This window comes from Bos indicus x Bos taurus, chromosome 1, assembly GCF_003369695.1.
Source record: "Bos indicus x Bos taurus breed Angus x Brahman F1 hybrid chromosome 1, Bos_hybrid_MaternalHap_v2.0, whole genome shotgun sequence".
Classification (NCBI taxonomy): domain Eukaryota; kingdom Metazoa; phylum Chordata; class Mammalia; order Artiodactyla; family Bovidae; genus Bos; species Bos indicus x Bos taurus.
The window spans coordinates 24761689-24787021 of record NC_040076.1 but is presented as its reverse complement, the minus strand read 5'-3'; the positions used below and the strand labels follow the sequence as shown (position 1 = coordinate 24787021).

The 25333-nt window shown below is 35.0% G+C and overlaps 1 protein-coding gene across 17 annotated transcripts in view; it reads right to left on the bottom strand.

Moving 5' to 3' along the window:
• ROBO2 (roundabout guidance receptor 2) overlaps positions 1 to 25333 on the bottom strand; it is a 1466835-nt gene that overhangs the window by 73045 nt on the left and 1368457 nt on the right. For all 17 annotated transcript variants that reach the window (XM_027549011.1, XM_027548934.1, XM_027549246.1 and 14 more), the window contains 3 exons: positions 17577 to 17808; positions 14268 to 14392; positions 10110 to 10281 (listed from right to left, as the gene is read on the bottom strand). In XM_027549011.1, coding sequence (XP_027404812.1) covers positions 10110 to 10281; positions 14268 to 14392; positions 17577 to 17808 — 529 coding nt within the window. The remainder of the gene's footprint in view (positions 1 to 10109; positions 10282 to 14267; positions 14393 to 17576; positions 17809 to 25333) is intronic.

The window sequence follows — 25333 nt, the reverse complement described above, 5'->3', positions numbered from 1 at the left end:
TATAATATTTTAATTAAAGGTCCTTTTAATGTAGCTTTCTGGAATAAAAGCTAAGCTGACAAGGAATAGATGAAACAGTACATTGTCTGGCATAAGACAAATCTAAAATTATCAGCCATAAATTACATCAAATGCCAATACATGATTTAATTAAAGCAAAGGGGAAATGAGGAAGAGCTTGAGTCACTTCAAGTGCTGTTTCCAGTACTGAGTAGACAATAGGGAAAGCATAAATTGAAAGAGAAGAGGAGATTAGCCATCACTAAATCACTTTTCAACTAAGGAATAACAGTTGTGTAGATAAGGTTATCAGACAAGATGTTAAGGTAGATATGTGGGAGTAATTAAAGAAACAATTAAACAGTACAACAGTGGATATTAAAAAGAAATAAATCTTTTGAGGACAAATAGCCTTTTTCAAATTGAATTGTGCATGTGTGTGTGTGTGTTGTTTGTGTTTCTAATTTATTTCAAGTGGTGCAATTCTATTTTCTATAATTAGATCTTGGATAAGGTAATATTCTATCCATATAAAGAGGAGATAGAAATATTACTTATATTTTATTTTTTATTTCATATAAAATCTGAAAAGTTGTATGATATGTAAACAAATTACAAATTATCCACTTGATCACTCAATCTTTTTAAAATAATACAAGAGTATTTATTTATTAGCAAAGATAATAGTAAAAAAGAAACCATGAAAGGGAAATATAGATGTTTGATAATCCTACTGGCCTTTGATTTAGAAAAATTATATTCAGTCAAATTTTCTATACATATATGCTAGAGGGGCAGTGAAAAAAATGCTTTGCTTACTTATCAAGGAGCTGTCCTATAAAACTACACGTTTTGAAGTGTGTTAGTTGCTCAGTTGTGTCTGATTCTTTGTGACCTCATGGATTGTAGCCCATGGGATTGTAGCCCTCTGTCCCTGGGATTCTCTAGGCAAGAATACTGGAGTGGGTTGCCATTATTTTCTTCAGGGGATCTTCCCAACCCAGGGGTTGAACCTGGGTCTTTTGCATTACAGGCAGATTCTTGACTGTCTGAGCCACTAGGGGAGCCTTTCAAATATGTTTCATAATTTTTAAGTGAAAACTTACTGTTTTATTTCTTAATAACATATTCTAAATATTATTTAGAAAACATGTAGAAATAAGAACGTGTATCTATATCTAAATCTGTTAAATCCTTTTGGGTGTATCTGTATTTCTTTTTTATTCCAATTTACTTCAGAAAATCTCAGAAGGGCCAAGATTATAGGCTTCCCTTAGGTTAAGAAATTAATTCAGTCTGTATGACTAATTAAGAAAGGGAATACAATTTAAAGAAAAGTTAACACTATAACTTTTTTAATGCTTTTAATATATAAAAGAAAGAACACTTGGAGAATCTAAGAATGTTTAACATCATGACTGAATATTTCATGCACGTGTGCTCAGTTGTGTCCAACTCTGTGCAACCCCATGGACTGTAGCCTGCAGGCTCCACTGTCCACGGGATTTTACATGCAAGATGCTGCAGTGTGATGCCATTTCTTCCTCTAGGGAATCTTTCCTACCATGGGATAGAAACCACATTTCCTGCATCTCCTGCATTGGCAGGTGGATTCTTTATCACTGAGCCACCTGGAAAGTATATGACTGAATGTTAAATCTCTTCATTTACAATAAATGGCTTTGTAATAAGAAACAATTTCCCAGATTTTGATAGTATGCTCTAGATGCATCATTTCTGAAAATCAACAGAAAAGCATGGGAATGGCACATTTGCTTGTATTAAACTCTGGACAAGTATTTTTAAAATATATAAACTCTAGGAAGAATATTTAACAAGCTAAAGACAATGACAAATAAAATCAGGGTGATCTGAAGGGATTTGCTTTTTGAAAGAATAAAACCACTCAGGAAAAAAAAAATCTGCATTTATGAAGCTTTCTAGCCCCCTAGAGAGCTCAATCCATGCAGTGCTAGGGAGCTAGAACCCAAGCTGAAAATCACAATTTTATTTGTAGGAGATGTCAGAGAGCAGCATTCACAGCAGTCAGTATGACTAAAAATTAAGGGAGAGATCATGTGAAAGAGGGAGAGAGAGGAGGGTAATGTTCTAAAATATGTGCATAAATTCTCCCTCAGTCCTAGACTGAACTACGAATTGTGCAGGTAGAAGGACACTTTCAAGGATCTGGTGAAACTCAAAAGGTAAAAAGCGGAAGAGGCTGATCAGACTCTCTCACTGCAGACACTGTAAAGTTTAAATTCCACTGAGTTAGGCAGATCAGATAAACATATTAGGCTTTTCACTGAAAACTCAGGGGCTCCATGCCTTAGAAGTAAAATAAATAAATAAACTGAGGTTTGGCCTGAGTATATTGTCAAAAGATAAATAGTCCATACTAGCAAAATGCAAAAAAAACCTCCACAAGATCAAGATGATCAGCTAGTAACCTAATTGTCTCTAGGTAAAAAACCAACATTCTTCAGAAGATCACAAAATTGCATAGTCTGTTACAATACACAGTCCAACACACAGTAAAAAATTGCCAGGTATGCAAAAACAAACAAAACAATAATAACAGTCACAACAACAACAAAAGAAATGAAGGAACAATGACCTAAGATCAAGAGGAATAGTAATCAGTAGAAATAGACCACAAGATGCCATGGATATTTAAATTAGAGGAAAAGACTTTCAAGCAGTCATTACAATATGTTCAATAACTTAAAACAATAGAGTTTATGAATGAACATATGGAAAATTTCAGAGGGAAATGAAAACATTCAAAAGAGAACAAATGAAAAGTGTATTATTTAAAGTGAATAATTCACTGGATACTTTCACTCCTGCCTATGTAGGAATAAAGGAGTGGGATATGCAATTCCACCATGAACTAGTATGTGAAATACTTCACCTAGCAAAGTATGTGAAATAAAAGCACAGAATTATCAGAACAGGGACATAAAGCAGGAAAATGTTAATATATTCATAACTTTCTGTCTGATTATAATATCTAAAATGTGATGCTGTGAAGGGGAGCCCAAAATAGCTGAATAGCATTCCTGAGTTAAAGAGATAATGAAACCCAGGAACATGAGTAATACAAAATATTATTTCTTAGTTTTATTTGAAAGATTGTTTAAAGTCAAATCAACAATAATACTTCATGTATCTTTTTAAATTATTCAGATTTAAATTAAAGAAAGTAGGAAAAACCACTAGAACATTCAGGTATGACCTAAATCAAATCCCTTACCAATACACAGTGGAAGCGACAAAATAGATTCAAGGGATTAGATCTGATAGAGTGCCTGAAGAACTATGGACAAAGGTTCCTGACATTGTACAGGAGGCAGGGATCAAGACCATCCCCAAGAAAAAGAAACGCAAAAAGACAAAATGGTTGTCTGAGGAGGCCTTACAAATAGCTGAGAAAACAAGAGAAGAGAAAGGCAGAGGAGAAAAGGAAAGATATACCCCTTTGAATGGAGAGTTCCAAATAATAGCAAGGAGAGATAAGAAAGCCTTCCTCAGTGATCAGTGCAAAGAAATAGAGGAAAACAATAGAAAGGGAAAGACAAGAGATCTCTTCAAGAAAATTAGAGATACCAAGGGAACATTCCATGCAAAGATGGGCTCAATAAAGGACAGAAATTGTATGGACCTAATAGAAGCAGAAGATATTAAGAAGAGGTGGCAAGAATACACAGAAGAACTGTACAAAAAAGATCTTCATGACCCAGATAATGACAGTGGTGTGATAACTCACCTAGAGCCAGACATCCTGGAATGTGAAGTCAAGTGGGCATTAGGAAGCATCACTATGAACAAAGCTAGTGGAGGTGATGGAATTCCAGTTGAGCTATTTCAAATCCTGAAAGATGATGCTGTGAAAGTGCTGCACTCAATAATGCCAGCAAATTTGGAAAACTCAGTAGTGGCCACAGGACTGGAAAAGGTCAGTTTTCATTCCACTTGCAAAGAAAGGTAATGCCAAAGAATGTTCAAACTACCACACAATTGTTCTCATTTCACGCAGTAGCAAAATAATGCTCAAAATTCTCCAAGCCAGACTTCAACAGTACGTGAACTGTGAACTTCCAGATGTTCAAGCTGGATTTAGAAAAGGCAGAGGAACCAGAGATCAAATTGGCAACATCTGCTGGATCATAGAAAAAGCAAGAGAGTTCCGGGAAAACATCTACTTCTCCTTTATTGACTAAGCCAAATCCTTTGACTTTGTGGATCACAGCAAACTGTGGAAAATTCTTCAAGAGATAAGATGGGAATACCAGACCACCTGACCTGCCTCCTGAGAAATCTGTATGCGGGTCAGGAAGCAACAGTTAGAACTGGACATGAAACAACAGACTGGTTCCAAATTGGGAAAGGAGTATGTCAAGGCTGTATACTGTCACCCTGCTTGTTTAACTTATATGCAGAGTAAGTACATCATGAGATACGCTGGAATGGATGAAGCACACACTGGAATCAATATTGCTTGGAGTAATATCAATAATCTCATTTACGCAGATGATACCACCCTCATGGCAGAAAGCGAAGAAGAATAAAGAGCCTCTTGATGAAAGTGAGAGAGGAGAGTGAAAGAGTTGGCTTAAAGCTCAATATTCAGAAAACCAGCATCATGGCATCTGGTTCCATCACTTCATGGCAAATAGATTGGAAACAACAGAAACAGTGACAGACTTTATTTTCTTGGGCTCCAAAATCACTGCAGATGGTGACTGCAGTCATGAAATTAAAAGATGGCTGCTTCTTGGAAGAAAAGTTATGACCAACCTAGACAGCATATTAAACAGCAGAGATATTACTTTGCAAAAACGGTCCATCTAGTCAAAGCTATGGTTTTTCCAGTAGTTGTGTTGGATGTGAGAGTCAGACTATAAAGCTGAATGCCAAAGAATTAACGCTTTTGAAATGTGGTGTTGGAGAAGACTCTTGAGACTCCCTTGGACAGCAAAGAAATCCAACCAGTCCACCCTAAAAGAAATCAGTCCTGAATATGCATTGGAAGGACTGATGCTGAAGCTGAAACTCCAGTACTTTGGCCACCTGATGCAAAGAGCTGACTCATTTGAAAAGACCCTGATGCTGGGAAAGACTGAAGGTGGGAGGAGAAGGAGACAACAGAGGATGAGATGGTTGGATGGCATCACTGACTAAATGGACATTAGTTTTGGTAAACTCCAGGAGTTGATGATAGACAGAGAGGCCTTGAGTGTTGCAGTCCATGGGGCTGCAAAGAGTCAGACATGACAGCAACTGAACTGAACTGAATTGTTGTTTTAAGTGTTGTGTTAGTTTCTGCTGTACAATGAAGTGAATCTGTCATATGTAGACATATATCTCCTCCCTCTTTGACCTCCTTCCCACCCTACCCTCCCATCTCACCCATCTGGTTTACTACAAAGCATCATGCTAGGTTCCCTGAGCTATACAGCAGACTGATACATCCACCATGGAGAATAATATAAAGGTTCCCTAAAACACTAAAACTAGAACTACCACATGATCCAGCAATCCCACTACCGGACATACACCCTGAGAAATCCATGGTAAAAAAGACACAAGCACTCCAATGTTCATTGTAGCACTGACTATTAACAACAGTCAGGATACGGAAGCAACCTAAATGCCTATCAACAGATGGATGGATAAAGAAGATATGATACAAATAGAGATAGAATATTACTCATTCATTAAAATGAATGAAATTGGGTCATTTGTAGAGATTTGGATGGACCTAGATCTGTCATACAGAGTGAAGAAAGTCAGAAATTTCTATTGGTTTTTATTACATGTATAGAAGTAAAAGCTAAACCAATAGCAAACAAGCTTGAAAGGGAGGAAATGAAATTATATTTTCTAAGATACAGTATCGGAGAAGGCGATGGCACCCCACTCTAGTATTCTTGCCTGGAAAATCCCATGGACGGAGAAGCCTGGTGGGCTGCAGTCCATGGGATCACAAAGAGTTGGACACAACCGAGCGACTTCACTTTCACTTTCCACTTTCATGCATTGGAAAAGGAAATGGCAACCCACTCCAGTGTTCTAGGCCAGTCCTAGAGCAATCATTGCAAAAATAAGGATACTTAATAGTTCAATCAGATCAGATCAGATCAGATCACAATAGTGAGTATAAAATATTCTACAGAAAATTATCTTATTCATCCTAAAGAAATTAGCAAATTTGGAAAAATAAGAACAAATTCAAATAAAAAAAGAAAAAGAGGAAAAGGGCAGTTCTAAGCTACAAAACATTGATGATCACATCAAAGATAATAAATACTCCAATTAAAAGCAAGAGATTTTCATATTGGATAAAAAATAAAGCTGAACAATATGTAATTTAAATAATAGAAATGTACATTAAATAGAGATATAGGAGTTTAAAGGACATAAAAAATTAAAAAAACACAAAGATTTATAAGGCTGTAGTAACATCAGAAAGATGAAGTTCCAAGACAAAAAAATCTCATGGACTGCAGCCTACCAGGCTCCTCCGTCCATGGGAATTTCCAGGCAAGAGTACTGGAGTGGGTTGCCATTGCCTTCTCCGTAGCAGCAGCAGGAAATAAAGTGGGGCATTTCATAATGAAAAAGCATAAGTTAACTAAGACAACAATACTAATATGTACTTAGTTAAAACAGAGTGGCAAAATACATGAAATAAAAACTTACAAACAAAAAGGAGAAATATACAAATCTATAATTATACTGAATTTTCAGGTTTTCTTAATTATTAAAAAAATAAATAAACAGAAAATAAGTAAGGACCTGAATAATACTACCAACTGATTTGACTGATATTTTTAGAACATTCCATTCCAAATTAGAAAAATACAAATGAACCTAATTTTTAAATGTACAAGGAACATTAACTAAGGTGAAATTCTGGGCTATAAAATAAAATATTTAAAAAGCTAAGTTTATGCAAAATATACTTTCTGATCTCAGTGAAATTAAATTAGAAATGAATAAAAAGCTATATGGAAAATAGTAAAACATTTGGAAATTTAATAACACATTTCCAAATAACTTCTACAAAAATCAAAATTTTTTACAGAAACTGAAAAATGTTTTCAACGTAATGATAAATGGAAACACAACACACCAAATTTGTAAAATTTATCTGAATAAGTGTTCAGGGGAAAGTTTAAAACTTTAAATATTCACAATAAAGCCCCAAATCATTGATTTATTCTCAATCATTTCTGTCTTAATTTTTTTTAATTTTTTAAAATCTTTTTTAAATTTTGTAAACAGAAGAAAGAATATCAGAAATTGCTTAATTAGAAAATAAAACTAACAAAGCCAAAACTTTGTATGTTGAATGTATTAATAAAATCAATAGATCCTTATCAAGATTCAAATTTGAGAGAGGGTGAAAAGAGAGAGAGGGTAGGTGGGCAATGAAAAAGGAGAATAGAGACAGCATCAATCCACAGTATTTAAGAACAAAAGAGAAGTCATTACTGCTCATCTTTCAAACATTACAGTTAAAGGTATTACAAAAATAAGGTGATATTGCAAATAAACATTTAATAACAAATTCAACAGTTTAGACAGATTAGACAATTTCATTGACGGGCAAACACTATAAATCCATTTACCACATCCAACAGGGAAGAAAAAAATCGAATAAATATAAATTCATAACAATAAAAATAATTGACAGAGAAAACCCTAGGCACAGATATCATCACTGAATTCTATAAGCATTTAAGGAAGAAATAGTACCAGGTCTGTCAAAACTCTTACAGAATGTAGAGGAGGAAGGAATATTCCAAACTCATAAAGCTAGCATTCCTGATTCCAAAACCTGACAAAGACATTAGAGGAAAACTACTGATCAATATTCCTCATGAGTGTAGACGCAAAATTCTTTAAAAATGCTAGTAAATCAGATCCAGGAGCATCTGTGAAAAGCATAATATAAGTCCTGACTAAGTGGGATTTATCCCAGGAATATAAAGTTTATTTACCTTTGAATCTTCACTAGAATTTACCGTATTAACATAAATAAGAAGAAAGAAAACGTGATTTTATGAATACACTCAGAAAAAATATTAAACTATTAAAACAGATAAATGAAGAAGTTAGTAACGTCATAAGATAAAAGGATAACACATAAAATTAAATTTTTATATAACATAAAATAGTTGAAAAATGAAATTTTATAAATCCACTAATAATAGTGTAAAAAAACATTAGATACTCCAGAAAAATTTTAACAAAACATATGTTAAGGTCATACACTGAAAACTACAAGATATTGTTGAGGAAAATAAAGATATATAATAGAGAGGTGTATCATGTTCTCAGAGAGAAACAAAGACTATTAAAATAGTTATCCTTTTCAATTTGGTATATAGATTCACTGCATTTTCAATCACAATTCCAATATAATTTTGTAGAAACTGACATGCTGATTTGAGAAGTATATGGAAAAGCAAAAGGTCTGGAACCGTGAAAACAATTTTGGAGAAGAAAATGATGCAGTATTCACATTATTTGACTCCAAGAGTTTCTATAAGCTATTAGTAATCAAGACAGAGTGGTTTCGCTTATGAAGACATATAAATAAATGGAACAACATAGAGAATCCGGAATGGATGCACACATACAGCTAACTGGGGAAAGGAAAGCTTTTTCAGTGAACTATGCCTAGGTATTTTAATTTTACATATGGATACAAATAAACCTCAACCCTCTAACCACATGCAATTTCTTTAAGACAAATTATAGACCTAAGCATGCAATCTAAAACTGTAAAGCTTCTGGAAAAAAATATTTGCTCTCTAGATGTAGGACATAGTTTCTTAGAAAGCACTAAACATGAAATACAATTTTGATAAATTATACATCATGTACATTTAAAACTTTTGCTCATCCAAAAGATGATATTAAGAAAAGGAATAAAAAAGCCATAGATTGTGAGACAATATTTACAAAAAAAATCTATGACAGCAAACATATCAAAAATGAACAAATAACTTCTCTCTATCAGTAACGAAAGACAAAGGGCACCATTTCTAAAAAGCAAAGACTTGGAGATTTTACAAAAGAAAACATGTGAATGGTCAATAAGAACACATGAAGTTGCCCAACATCATTAGTCATCACAGAAAACTAAAGTTAAATGACAGCGGGGGAATCTTAAACTCACTGCAGTGACTATAATGACACACGGCAATATCAAATGTCAGTGTGGCAGTAGAAAAATTGGGAGTCATATTCTTTTTGAGTGAGAGTACAAAATACAGTATGAAGAAATACTTAAGTTTCTTATAAACTCAAATACATCAGTGCTTTTACCCAGAAATTCTACGTCTAGGTCATTCTCCACAAGAAATAAAAACATATATCCTCCTAAAAATTTATACATTTTCTCAAGAGAAAAACAGAAACAAAATATGATACATTCACACAATTGAATACTGCTCAGAAACAAAACGTATGAATTGCATAATACATATATGTGAGAATCTCAAAAATACTACATTTAGTGAAGAAAGTCAGACACAAAATACTATATTCTGTACAATTCCATTTATATATATTTCAAGAAAAGTCAAACATAATGCATGGTGATAGGGAGAAATTTTCTATAACGATGCTAGTAGACTGAATAGGGATTTCTTCTTTGGGATAGTTTATTTGGATTACAAAGTTTCTTTTGGCCTGTTTCTGTTTATTTTTTGACATTTCTCTAGCTAAGAAAAAGCATATAAATGTGAAACATAACACCCTTCTTCAATAACTGCCTCATTTCCTACTATATTTCAAAGGCATCAAAATTACTAATGAAACTATTGATTAAAAATAATTTTCAAACCAACTTTCAGCATTTAAAATCTTAATCATTATTATTTTAAGAAATTTGTGGATATCCTAAGAGCATGAATAATTGCTAAACTTTTTTGTTAGAAACTCTAGTCATAACTATTTGTCTATATGATGTGTGTATCAGATTACTCATTATTTACCAAATACCCACTGTTGGGATGTAGATTCAAAAAAATAATCCACCTTGTTCCCAGTTGACTGATTTTAAAGCACAGATTATGTAGATTGGTACTCACCAATTATTATTGGCTGTGGCTCACTTTTTACTCCAACTCCTGCACTGGTACTAGCCGCAACCTCTACCCGGTACTGAATACCTGGGAATAATCCACCAATGATTACAGATCGAATGGCTGCATCCACAGTTTTGTTGATGTGGAATCGTGTTTCATTCCCCAGACACCAGATCTATAGAAATGTAAAGTGAATACCAAAAGAATATAAAATTATCTTTTCTGGTAATTAGTTCATTATAATTGATTACATTTTTTAGTAGTGACCAGTCTATTTTCTAGGCTATTTGTAAATGACATTTTTGAATGCCTAACTTAGTCTGTTTATATATATATATATGTTTATGTATATTTGTATGTGTGCATGTCTGTGCACATGTGTGTGTGTTAAAGGAAAAATAAAAGAAACTAAAACACTGCAGCATTCCTTTGTATTTTACAAGGAACACTGAATATTGGGACTTCTTTGGTGTCCAGTGGTTGAGTCCCTGTTACCACTGGGGAGCCAGGGTCATGGGTTTGATACTGGTCAGGGAACGAAAATCCCACATATTATCTGGAGTGGCCAAAAAAACTCCAAAAAACGCCACACACTGAATGCTCACAGAACAATGATTCAATTTCCTCAACATCTCTGCAAAGTCTAGAAAGGGGTCCTTGGTTGCAAACAGTATTTAGGTATGGATTAAAACACATAAATTCCTCTGGTTAATTCATTTATTAAGATTTACTATGCATATAATCTATTAAAATATGGTGATTATGAGTTGTAGTATCTGAAGTATATAGGTACATATCTAAGTAATTTATATTTCATTTAAGAAAATATTAACTTACACAGAGGTAGTTAACAAGATTAACTGACTAAAGTTATAGGTATTGACTGAGATAAAATTAAAGTCAATATTTACATTGACAGTAATAAATCTTAATATTGATCAAAACATATCTACACACACATACACATGTATGAGAATGAACAGAGTGGTGGGAAGTCCTTAAACACTGCTGTGAGGGATGCTAGGCTTGCACTTCCAGTAAGAATAAATTTAAAGTCATATTTTCTTTTGGGATGTGAAAATCTGCTTGTAAAATGTGTTGTAAAAAATTCTGTGTACACTTATATTTCTATTATATAGAATTAATAATCTGCATGGGGAGACAAAAGGAGGAAAATCCACAATTTGTTTCTGAAATAGATATATTAATGATACTTTTTCTTTAAATTAACATAATGACTTTGAATTTCAGACTTCTTTTAGTCTATGAAACCTAAGTTACTAATGGAGGAATATTTAACCCTTACCAAAATATACACATTTGTACCAAAACAGGACAAACTCATGAGTGAGAAAATTTACAACTTATGAAAAATTATCATGTTGTGAAAAAAATATTTAAATGAATGGATTGAAGATATTTAGTCCTCTATGATACAAAAGTAAAATCCTAAACTAATTAAAGCACAGACACACACACCAAGATAGATAATTCTTTGCTTTTAAAACAATGTGTCTTAGTTCAGTTCAGTCGCTCAGTTGTGTCCAACTCTTTGCGATCCCATGAACTGCAGCACGCCAGGCCTCCCTGTCCATCACCAACTCACAGAGTTTACCCAAACTCATGTCCATTGAGTCCCTGATGCCGTCCAATCATCTCATCCTCTGTTGTCCCCTTCTCTTCCCATCTTCAATCTTTCCCAACATCAGGGTCTTTTCAAATGAGTCAGCTCTTTGCATCAGGTGGTCAAAGTATTGGAGTTTCAGCTTCAACATCAGTCCTTCCAATGAACACCCAGGACTGATTTCCTTTAGGATAGACTGGTTGGATCTCCTTGAAGTCCAAGGACTCTCAAGAGTCTTCTCCAACACCACAGTTCAAAAGCATCAATTCTTCTGTGCTCAGCTTTCTTTACAGTCCAATTCTCACATCCATACATGACTACTGGAAAAACCACAGCCTTGACTAGATGGACCTTTGTTGACAAAGTAATGTCCCTGCTTTTTAAGATGCTGTCTAGGTTGGTCAAAACTTTCCTTCCAAGGAATAAGAGTCTTTTAATTTCATGGCTGCAATCACCATCTGCAGTGATTTTGGAGCCCCAAAAAACAAAGTCAGCCACTGTTTCCCCATCTATTTGCCATGAAGTGATGGGACTGGATGCCATGATCTTAGTTTTCTGAATGTTGAGTTTTAAGCCAACTTTTTCACTCTTCTCTTTCACTTTCATCAAGAGGCTCTTTAGTTCTTTACTTTCTGCCATACGGGTGGTGTCATCTGCATATCTGAGGTTATTGATATTTCTCCCGGCAATCTTGATTCCAGCTTGTGCTTCATCCAGTATGAATGTATCTTAATGCTTATAAAATTTCATAATTTATGTAATTATGCTATTATAAAAGCACTTACTCTTATATTCTTAGACACATTTCTTTATAAAGTGATGGCAATAATTTTAAAATAAATTTTATGCAAATTTAATCCATTTGCTTCAGTAACTTAACCATTAACTTAGGAAAACTGTACTTTAACATTTTTTTTCCCTAGAAGTAATAATGTTTTGAATAAAATTATTCAGCTTAATTTCACACACCAACTTTGAATTTCTGGGGTGAGGTGGGGTGTCTAGTTTTCTTTTCTAATAGATCTACTTAGTGTATTATTGTCACAATTCTACAAATATTTATTAATGGCAAAAAAAATTAGAGTTTTGAATTTTTACAAGGTTTAATGATATGTTTTACTCACCCATATGGTCTAATCATATCACAATTAATCAGAATCATTTCTCAAAGTCAGACAACTTGCGTTTCTCAAATGATGTCTCTCAAATGATGGTGAAGAAACAATGGATATATTGTTTCTAAATAGCAACAAATTCATCAGTTGAAAAATGAAAGCTTTCTAAAATTTGTGTTTTCAATGGCTCCCTTTTCTCAGGGCTTCCGTGGTGGCTTAGTCGTAAAGAATCTGCTTGCCAATGCAGAAGATGCAGGTTCAATCCCTGGATTGGGAAGCTCTGGTGCCTGAGATGGTAAAGAATCCCCCTGCAATGTGGGCGACCTGGGTTCAATCCTTGGGTTGGGAAGATCACCTAGAGGAGGGCGTGGCAACCCACTCCAGTATTCTTGCCTGGAGAATCCCCATGGACAGAGGAGCCTGGAGGGGTCCAGGGGGTCGCAAAGAGTCAGACACAACTGAGAGACTGAGCATGCAGCTCTTAAGTGAAATATTTTCCAGAACCTCAAGAACTTGGTAAAAGAATTTAGAGTGGGAGATGGTACTTCCTATCTCTATCCCAACACTGCTGCTGCTGCTGCTAAGTCCCTTCAGTCATGTCTGACTCTGTGCAACCCCATAGATGGCAGCCCACCAGGCTCCCCCATCCCTGGGATTCTCCAGGCAACACTATAAACCCGCAAAGCATCTTTTTATGAGAAAACATTTAAAAAATAGCTGCCTAAGGCCTGTGGTCTTCCCTGGTAGCTCAGTGGCAAGAATCCACCTGCAAAAGCCTGCCAATGCTTGTCAATGGAGGAGATGAGTTCGATCCCTGGGTTGGGAAGATCCTCTGGAAAAGGAACTGGTAACCCACTCTGGTATTCTTGCCTGCAGAATCTCATGAACAGAGGAGCCTGGCTGGCTACAGTCTATGGGATTGCAAAGAGTCGGAGGAACACGACTTAGAAACTAAACAACATAATCCCATTACAGAGAAGTCTAACAAAGATAAAGACAGTTTCTAGGACAGGGCTTCACTATCTACCCTCTACTCCATCTTTGTAAATTCCTGAAGTTCTGCAACCACATTTTTATATATATATATATATATATATATATATATATTTATTTATTTATTTATACATATATATGTGTGTGTATTATACATATATATATATATGTGTGTGTATATATAAATATATAAAAAATAACCACTGCACTATTATGGTTTACTTGTCCAACTGAGTCTGTGTTATTTGTGAGCTTGGATTTAGGTTCTATGAATTCTGTGCATTTGCTTCTTTACAAGTCGCACAAACATATATTTCTTTACACTCAAACTCAGTAAGAAGGCCACCAGAAATACTTCCCATCCACATGACCCTGAGACTTCTCTGGGAAGCTTTATCTGTGAACCTCCCTTCTTCATCCAGGCCTTACCTTGTATTCCTGGATAATTCCATTCTGATGATCTGGAGGAGGAGGATCCCAGGAAACACTAATACTTGTGCTATTGTGGCTTCCGACAGTCAGCACAGTGACAGATTGTGGAGGGGCACTTGGGGCTGCAGAAGAAGTCATTAGAATAAACCCTAATTGTAAGTCTTAATGTGCATTAATGCTGCTTATAGAATATGAATATAAAGACAAGATGCAAGAGGGTCTTGTTTCTAGTAGTTCTGAATGAACAGTGAACGGTTAAAAAAAATCCTTTAAATATAATGGATAGATTTAAAGCAAATAAAACAGCTACAGTGATATGTCCTCAACAATAAATTTAACAGTTAACATTTGAGTTTGTGTCTCCTATATGCCTAGAACTGAGGTAAGAGTTAAGGTTTAATTTTCACAGTAAAAATAACATTCTCACAAAAAAAATTCACAGGAAATAAAAAACAATGCATCTTAGTTTTACAGATAAGGAAAGGGAAAGCTGCTATAATAGACTTATCTAAGTCAAACTGAGGGAGAACTTGAACCAGGTATGTCTGATTTTAGAACCTTGACTCTTTTGCCTCTAACAGGCTCCTCTTTTGTAAAACAAATAAGCAAAACAACAACAACAAAACCATTGCTATCCAAAGTATTCTGAGAGGATGCATTCCAAAATTTGACCAGCCATTATTTCTGAGTAGTAGCATTACTATCTTTTTGTTTTGTTTTGGTTTATGTTTAATACATAAAAACAGAAACATAGCTATAAATTTCACCAACACAGAGAAAAGACAGTTTTGTTCTCATAATGAGAAACATAATTGATTGTTGTAAACTGATTCATAATTTAAGATTTGAAACTTATTTTACATTGATGGGCAAGGAACTCTGAAGATATTAATGAAAACAGTTCATGTTGGATCATGAAATGGACAGATTTTAATTTCCTACAATTCTCTTCCTTTATGGTTTTTCCCATAACTAATTACAATTATACAAAGAAAAGATGAATAAGAAATAATTCTTGATTTTGGACAGTAGTAGTATCTCCTATCCAGTGTATTTGAGAGCTAAGTCATACGAATTTTCCTGGAAAACATCAATTCTCAGTATAACTCTGAGCTTAAGCCAACAGTTGAAAAAGCAAATCAAAGTACTAACCCTTGAAGCAAAAGTCATATAATTTTGAGGTACGAAAGAATTTTTACATATAAGATTAATGTTTTCATAACTACATAATTTAGTTCTTTGAAAATGTGTACACTTCAATCATAAAAGATACTTAAAAGCTTACCAATAAAGTTTCCCGTGTTTGATAAATGATCACAACACATTTCACTGAAGTATGGTCCGTGCAGAAAACACACACAGACACGTTACCACAATACTGCCCTTTATTACTCCTCTATGTGATAATGCTGGTCTGAAATGTGGCACAATGACATAAATCCAACTGTTTGCCTACTGGTTTTGTAGTCATTAGGTAGACTTTATTGAAAAGTAACACTTTGGAGAACTGGTTTCTCATTTCCCTTACTGCTGGCGTGGCGAGAACACGGTGCCTATTTCCTGACAGGTCAATTATTACCCAGATGTGAAAGAGCCCACTCATCGTTCCCAGACACAGCCCAGCTGAGTCCCATTTGTTCCCTTCAGGAGCCACAGAAAAAGGAGATGAACGTAAGTCTAACGGTGACAAATGTCTATTCCGGAGAAAAAGTCTAACTGCAGTGAAATTGATTTTTGGAAGTGTGCTTCAAACATAGCATTCTGTATGAAATTTACCCACCCCACTCATTAGTTTATATGTTTTCCACATAAAGCAAAATTTAATGGGAGACAAAGATCCTATTATTAAATTTTAGTAATTTTTTCTTTATAAATCCTAAAGGTCAATTAATGATGCCTTTAAAAATATGCACTTCTGCCCGTGTCAGTATATCACACTGTAAACCAATGTGAAGATAACCTTTCTCTGTATTGCTAATTATAAGATATATATAATTTAAAGGCTCTTTGGAGAGCCATGGAAATCCACATATCTTTGGAGATGTATATCTGTATGTTAGCATGAACAATCTACACATATTTTCTTAAGGCTGCTTTTATACTGATTTATATAAAATATGTTTAGAAAAAAGGCTTTTTACATAAAAATTAGCAGAGAAGCAGAAAAGGTGGGGATTTATTATACTTTGCATATGACTTTTTGTACTTTGATGATACCATTCATTGCCAATTTCTAGTTTAGGGAAGGGGAAACTAGAAAATGGACTAGTTGAGACTATATTAGTTTTATGTCCATCGCAGATTGATTTTAAACTATCTGCAACAAGAAAAGTTACCAAGGGGAAATGGAGAGGGGACATCATTAAGAAGAATGCTATTGCAAACATTCAAATGGCCTTCCGGATTAGAAATTATGAATCCGACTGGCAGAGCTCAAAGGGAAGGAGGCTTATAAAAGGGAATGTCATGCTTTACTACACCAAAAACAGAGGAGGGACAAAGAACAGCCTGTGTACTTGAGTTTCCATTAGCTCGTCCTTTAATGAAGCTAAATGAGCTAAAGCCATGTGTGAAAACAAAAAGGGAAAGTATTATAATCAAATTCCAATGTACAGACCAACAAGAGTTGAAGCTAATGTTTCCTTAAGAAAAATTCAAACTACTTGAATGTCAGTTTGTAACCAAACAGGACCCTGTGGTACCTTCCTGGGACATGTCTTCCCCCTTATCCTCTGCTTTAGTCCCCCTCTCTGAAGTACCTAGATAGCAGTATTTGATGCACATTTCCTGGGTTGTTTTAGAGATGCGGAAAAGCCCCCACAAAATGAAAGATGTTAACTGCTTGAGGACCATGAGCACCCAGCCCCAGGACTACTGGAGTCTAAGGACTGATATTATTAACCCCTGTGATTTCACCCTATTTCATCACCATCAGCCAATAAGAAAACTGTGTATGGGCTGATCACAGACTTGCTGAAAACTTTTGAGGAGGCCAGGGCTTTTTAAGGCATAAGCCACCTATCTCCTTGCACGGCCCTGCAATAAACCTTTCTCTGCTCTGAACTCCGATATTTTGGTATGTTTGGTCTCACTGTGCATCAGGCACACAAACCTGTACTAACAATTTTTGAGCTGTTAGATTCTATGAACTTCTCAGAATAAAAGAAGAAAAAAGACACTTCTCAGGTTCACTCTTAGAATTCTCTATTGGTACTCTTCTAAGGAAGATGATAAAACTAAAACTTCAACAGAAGTTGATTTCATTATGGTTTAAGGTTGGTTCATGTTAGAAATCAGAATACTGACCTTCTTCAGTAGTACGAACTGTTTTAGATTCACTATCCATTCCTTGGAACTCATTAAAATATGGTCGAACTTTAATTTCGTAAGTCACCCCCTTTTTCAGATTGACTAAGACAGCACTTCTCTCAGTTGGGACTTTGGCATCTAAATTCTGCCACGCTGTTGTAGCCTGCAGGCCTGAAGTCTGACGGTACATCACTCGGTAGCCTTGAATAAACTGGGGTTGGCGATCAACCTGCAAGACAAAGCAAAAAGCTTTTGAAACCAAATAGAAGTGTCCGAGCGATGTCATGCCTTTCTAATTCATCACCCTGCTTCCAACATCCTCTTTCAGTTCTGAGTTCACATGATTCCAAGTTGTTACTTCCAAAATGAAGAGTGGAACTACATTATCCCCTGTTTAAAATACTTCATAGTAGTTAAGATACAATTAATTCAAATTCTTTGGATTAGCACAAAGTCCTGTCAATATTTCTAGCTTTGTCATCTGTTTGTCCTTCTCCTGTATTCAACAGTTCTCGTTTTTGTGGTTTTATATGTAGTGTGCTATTTGTCAGGAATCTCCATTATCACCCCTTGTTCATTCACTAACACCTTTACTCACTCAACCATTTTCTGAGTTCCCATTAGAGGTGTCAGTTATTCTGTTAAACTCTGAGGATAAAAATGGAGAATGAAAGGAGAGTCAGTCCCTGGCCTCCTGGTGCATAGAGTTCAGGTAGAAGGTGGAAATTATCTCATGATCACTCAAACAACGGGCAAGTTACATCATATTTGTTTGTTATGATGTTATGAATGAGATGCGCTAGCAGACAAGAAAGCCTAGAGTGGAGAGAAGTTGATTGATCAGGGAGACAGTTTCCCAGAAGAAGAACAAGTGCTGAGATCTGCATGGAAAGTAAGATTTATACGGAGGAAGAAAAGTAGGAACAGCGTATGTAAAATTCCTGTGGCTGGAGGAAGCATATAAAAGAGACTTAGTTGTGCAGCTAGAGCTCCTGTTTTAAAAGCATATGAAAAGTTTATAGTGATTAACAAATATTAAATAAAAGACATTTATTAAGTTAACAACTTCAAGGCCCTCTAATAGTCCCACTGTTAGCACACTTTAACAGCTTTCTTTTTTCTTTCATTCATTTGAGGTACAGAGGATAAAGAGCTGTTTTTAATAAAAATCTGAAAATGTGAACTGGAAAACTAATATCAAAAATCCAAAAAACAAGTTCTTGTTTTATATCTATTGAACACTTTTTATTGGAGTTTTATCACTGTTTCATTTCAGGGAGAAAAGGACTTTTAGCTTTTTCAACATTTGAATGTCCTGCTAATTTTTAGAAATGCTTGACTTAAATATAACTATCACAGTATCTTCTTCAATTAATATTCCAGATACTATAGTTTAATAGCCATATTCTAAGAAGTCTTTAGCTTGACATATTTCATTGTCAAGTAAAATGTAAAATTCAATGGAGATGAGATGGAGTAACCCTAATTTAGGAAGGCTGAGAAAAGAGAGAAAATAAAGAAGGTGATGATGGAAATGGCTATTTCAGTTTTTTAAAAAATGTCTGTATCCAACTGTTAACACATAATAACACAAATGATACTCTTTCATGTAATACCTTCTGGCACTTCTTTATTAGTTGCAGCATTTTAAAATATTTTTTAAGTGAAGACAGAAAATGTACAAATACAGAACCTCAATCAAAATACAGCAAGACAAAGGGCTATGTCTTTGGTATGTAGAATGTCCATGCTAGAAAAATCCATAAAGTTGGATTTGCGTGAGCATGTGTGTTTCTAAGTATAGCTAATTCTGGTTTCACAGATGAGTCTCAACAAGTAAGAATTCCTTCACCCACATGACAGCTTTCTAACTCTTAAAGATTTGTGGAATTAGTACTACAGTTGTATGAGGCTATGTCAAAGAAAAGTAAGCTCAGTTCTGATACCAAAGCTCACGATCTTTGAATCCTCATCCATGCTACCAGTTTGTGTTCGTACCAAAGTACATATTTATCGAACAGCAGAAGTTCTCTAGACATTATAAAACAAGGAAACTAAAATGCAAAAAGCTAAATTTATGAGAGACACAGAGATGCCTTTCATCATAACTGTCAATGTTCAAAAAAAATCCCTGAGGCATATGTTAAAACAACATTAAGCTTGCATTTTATAAACTTTTCTGCATTCACTTTAAGGGGATTTATATACTGAAAGAAAGACATAACTCACAATAATAGCTTGTTAATACTGAAAGAAGCAAGCTGTGTTTTTAAGAAGAACATTAAGCAGCTGTTTCCAGATGAAGGGAGTCTGTAAATCAGGGTAAATTGGTTTTATCCATGTTTGGTTTTCATTAATTAAGTGTTTTAGGACTTTATGAAGCTAATGTTTACTGCACAACATTGCTTTGCTCACTTCAGTGTATACTGCCTTCACTGGTCTAATGGCCTACTTAATAGCTAAATACTTTGACTTGATTTTGTGTGGCTGCTATACATACATGCTCTATACTCTTTTCAGAAGGAAAGTTTGTTGTTACAGGTGAAAGCAAAAGTGAAAATGCTGCACATCACCTGTTTAAAAACAGGTGAGATTTTAATGCCTACGTGTTCTACACCACTGATTTTGGTGAACCTTTTGACAAGCGGTCACTTTCAAGTTAAACCACATGCTTGTCACTAGTTTTATTAACATTCTAATTAAAAGAAGGAAGATTTTCTTTTAGAGTCTATTATAAATTGTGATGGGATTGCTAGGTGCCTCAGTGGTAAAGAACCTGCCTGCAATTCAGGAGATGCAGGAGAATGAGGGTTTGATCCCTGGGTCAGGAAGATCCCCTGGAGGAGGAAATGGCAACTCACTCCAGTATTCTCACTCTGTCTCTGGGAAAATCCCACGGACAGAGGAGCCTGGTGGGCCACAGAACGTGGGGTTGCAAAGAATGAGACATGACTGAGTGCTCACACACACACAAACCATCTCCATAATCAGAGTTTGGCCACAAAACCATGGGTTTACTAAATTAAAAAAAAAAAAAAAAATCGGTATTTTCTGAAATCTGAATAAAAGAGTATTGTCTTAGGAACACGTGAAGGAGTCTCGATATTCAGGTCATAAGATCTCAATTGAGTGATGGTTTAGCTTTTTAAACGTTCTGAGTCTCAGTTTACTTAATTTACACAAATAATAAAGCACTTTTCAAGTTTTAGAGCTGCACAATGATAGAGCACTGTTATGTAAGGGATATACTAAAAAAGGGAGTCCATTTGTGGCCCTCAAATCTGTACATTCATTAAAAGATTAAACAAAGATATTTAATATCTATCACTTCATTTTTAAAATTCCATTTATACTGAAAATTCAGAGTGAATTTCCTTTGGTGGCTTTAGCCTGCTGAGTAACAGACCTGGGTTTCACTGAGTTCTGAGATTCTAGTTCGCCAAAATACTCTTTCAACTCCAATAGCTGTGATGTTTAAGGGGCAAGCGACCTGTAATTCTTGTCCTTGAATAAAAACAAAACACTCATACACACAAACTAGAATAATGACTTTAAAGTAAGAGATTTATTGCTCCTTTCTTAGTGAAACAGTCATTTTCATCATTTTTACCCACCCTCTTTATAAGAACAGTCATTTTAGAAAGCAGTGTTTGCTAAATTTTGTTGGTTTGAGATTAGACATGTGGGACAGGCAGATAGTTTTTCCAGTCCAAACGTCCTGTGTGTTTGGTAACAGATTCCTGCCAACTATTGACAAACTACATCAGCTGACCCCTAATTGAAATACATGGGCTGGGGAATATATTTCTTTCCTCAAACATCAACATGCCTGAAACTTAAGTACTAACAATGTGATAATTCACAGAACATACACATTTAGCAAGTTGAAAATATGACATGAAATATTTGATTATAATTTCTTTGGTCACAGATGCCCTCTCCAGTCTAACTTTATTTCACTAAATTTACTTCTCAAATACATAACTTACCTTATGTGTAAATACAAATTCATGGAGAATTTGTGATATAGTCAAACACTTTCTTTCTTAAAATAAAAAAAAATAAAATGTATGAAGACAACTGATTTGATCATTCAATGGACAGTTATTGAAAAAGAATTTCATAATAAATGCTCTCCTCTGAGAAAAACAGAAGTGAAAACTTGAACTTTGGACTCAAAACTCAAGCTCATGAGGGAGAGATATGTAGACTAGTAATAACACGTTTCTTGGGATATAAAGATGAATATGTCAAGGTCCCTCTCCTGGAAGAACCCAGACTGCTGACCTACAATTCTGAGCTACTTTGATTGATTCTTTTAAACTCTGTGACTTTTAAAGTGATTAACTTCGTAAACATAATGACTTTGATTCTTTACCCAAATAATCCCCACATTTAGAAGCAGCTTAAAAAAGCAACCCTTTAAAACTCAGAATAAAGCAGAGAAGACTTTTGTCAGGGGAGAATGAGGAAAAATCTGGTGTTAAAAATACAAGCATTTCCTTGGCTTTATTATTGAATAGTTTTGTATTGAGCCAAAGCTACAGAAAGATGGAAGAGATCTTGGCAGATAATACCCTTTCTGTGCCACTGGAAAAATGATGAGGTCATTATGTCCCTTAATGGGAGCAGAAAAATAGAAACCACTGTATGCCAAAACCAAAATAAGTCAATGTGAAATTATATGAAAAATAAAATTAGAAACAATGCAACCTTAAATAATCATGCTGCTGCTAAGTTGCTTTAGTTGTGTCCGACTCTATGCGACCCCGTAGACGACAGCCCACCAGGCTCCCCCATCCCTGGGATTCTCCAGGCAAGAACACTGGAGTGGGTTGCCATTTCCTTCTCCAATGCATGAAAGTGAAAAGTGAAACTGAAGTTGCACAGTCGTGTCTGACTCTTCACGACCCCATGGACTGCAGCCTACCAGGCTCCTCTGTCCATGGGATTTTCCAGGCAAGAGTACTGGAATGGGGTGCCATTGCCTTCTCCGATAATCATAGCTACTCTTAAAACATACATTTAGTTTTATTTTTTGTTAAAGCACTACCCAGTTTTGTACTCTCAGACCAAACATTAGACTGGTCTAATTTAAGGGGCAACAACATGCCCCATCCAAAGTCATATGTTGAAATTCCACTATTAAAAGGTATTTCTTCCAACTAAATATTTGTCTACAGTTTCAAGCGAAAAACAAAGAGCAGGTTTACATTAAGGAAGCTCTAATCCCATTTTTACCTATACAAAGATGTAGGATCCTGGAAACACTGTTCAACCTGCCTCCATTGGTTTCCTTTTACAATCTACTGTTGTTATTCTTTTTAGTTGCTAAGTCGTGTCCAACTCTTTGCAACTCCATGGACTGTAGTTCGCCAGGCTCCTCTGTCCATTGGATTTCCCAGGCAAGAATACTGGAGTGGATTGCCATTTCCTTCTCCAGGGGATCTGCCCGACCCAGGGATCAAAGCTGCATATCCTGCATTGGCAGGTGGATTCTTTACCACTGAGTCACTGGGGTTACCCCTTAAAAATAGAATTGGACTGCTGCTGCTGCTGCTAAGTTGCTCAGTCGTTTCCAACTCTGTGCAACCCCATGGATGGCAGCCCACCAGGCTCCCCCATCCCTGGGATTATCTAGGCAACAACACTGGAGTGGGTTGCCATTTCCTTCTCCAATGCATGAAAGTGAAAAGTGAAAGTGAGATCGCTCAGTCGTTTCTGAATCTTAGAGACCCCATGGACTGCAGCCCACCAGGCTCCTCCATCCATGGGATTTTCCAGGCAAGAGGACTGGAGTGGGGTGCCATTGCCTTCTCTGAGAATTGGACTAAAGAGCCTTAAATGTTAATTCAGTTTCTTCTGTTCTAATACAATAATGCCTCCATATTTCCCCATATAGATGTAGAAAAGTGATAATGCTGTTTCTGATGCCTGAGGACAGAGTTAATTACTTCTTCTTTGATGGAAGCCTCTGTTTATAAAATTTATATATATATATATATCAGTTATGGCTCTTATCCCTATGTACCATCATTAAGAAGTTCTATGTTTTTCTCAAGTAGATTTGTGTTTTCCAACACAAATATAGTGTTATATAGTGTTTTCCAACATTTACTCTAAACTTGGTCCTCAAAAAATGCTTACTGAACTGTGTTTACTCAATAGATTTATTATTAAGAAGACCCTGGGATAACTCTCTTCATTGTGTTTTATAATTCAAACATTATTGATTAAGAACTGATGAAAAATAACCAGTTTTCCACTCTCAGCTTCTTTTATTGAGGAAATTGATGGAAATAGGTGAAATAAGTTATTAACCTAAAGAAATCTGCATTCGAAGCAGGTAACATCCTTTTTTTAAAAGTTACTCTTCTACTACCACTAAAACAATACCACCACCAACAAAAACATTAACAGAGACATAATCATAAATATTTTCTCATTAATATAATTCTTTCTAATCAACTATAATTGATACAATTCTAATATTATAATTAAAACAAAAATTTTCTAGATATCCCTAGGTCAAATGACCATTACTTACACAACATACAAGATCTATTAACAAACAGGGGACTATGAAAAGCTCGTTTATCCTCCTTATGAAATTTTAGAGGCTATAATAAAGAGATCTTGAGCATGAATGAAAAGTTGACACTAAGTGTATCAGGCAGAAGAAAGCACATTATCTGTTTCTTCACAAAACACAGACACACAGACACAAATACACATACAAAGGTTAATAATCTCTAATATCAATAATATGGATATTTTTATGCTAGCTATTGTTTTCATTGCAGTGACTACCATGTGATGAAAACATTTTTCATTCTGAAATAATAGCGGGTAGGTTGATACTCAATAAGGCATGGAATTATTTTATTATATAAAAATTATAATAAAGCATATATTAAAATAACAATCTATTTATTAAGACCCATCAATTTTTACTATAATTATTAATTAATTATAAATAAATTAATTACTATGTGAAATTATATACCTTTTTGGTACTGCTGGATAATATTCAGCTATAAGAATTTAAAGATAATTGATTTAAATTTAGAAGAAAAGTTCAAAATTAAATTTTTTTGTGCTTCAAGTAACATCATTAAGAAAGCAAAAAACATCACACAGATTGGGAGAAAATATTTACAAATCATACATCTGATAAAGCATCTGCACACAACATGTACAGAACTCTTGTAAGACTATATACTAAGAAGACAACTCAGTTTCAAAATGGGCAAAGAATTTGAACAGACATTTTTCTAAAGAAGATATACAAATGCTCAATACGCACATGAAAGATTCAAAACAGTCATTAAAGAAATGTAAATTAAAATCACAGTAATATACCACGCATACTCACTAGAATGGCTATAATCAAAAAGCCAGGATAACAAGGGTTGTTGAAGATGTGAGAGAAACTAGAATCTTCTAACATTGCTGTAGGAGCATAAAATTGTGTAACCTCTCTGAAAAGCATTTTGGCAATTCACCCAAACATTAAGAGTTTAATTCAACAATTCAGAAGTATACATCAAGAGAAATTAAAATATATGTCGATGTAGACACAAGTGTTCATGACACCACTATTCATAATGGCCAAAAGTGGAAAGAACTCAAAGACGAATTAGCTGATAAACGGCTAAACAGATGTATGTGATGCATCTATACCATGGAATTCTACTCTGAATAAAAAGAAACAAAGTACTGATGCATACTACCACTTGGATGAACCTCAAAAG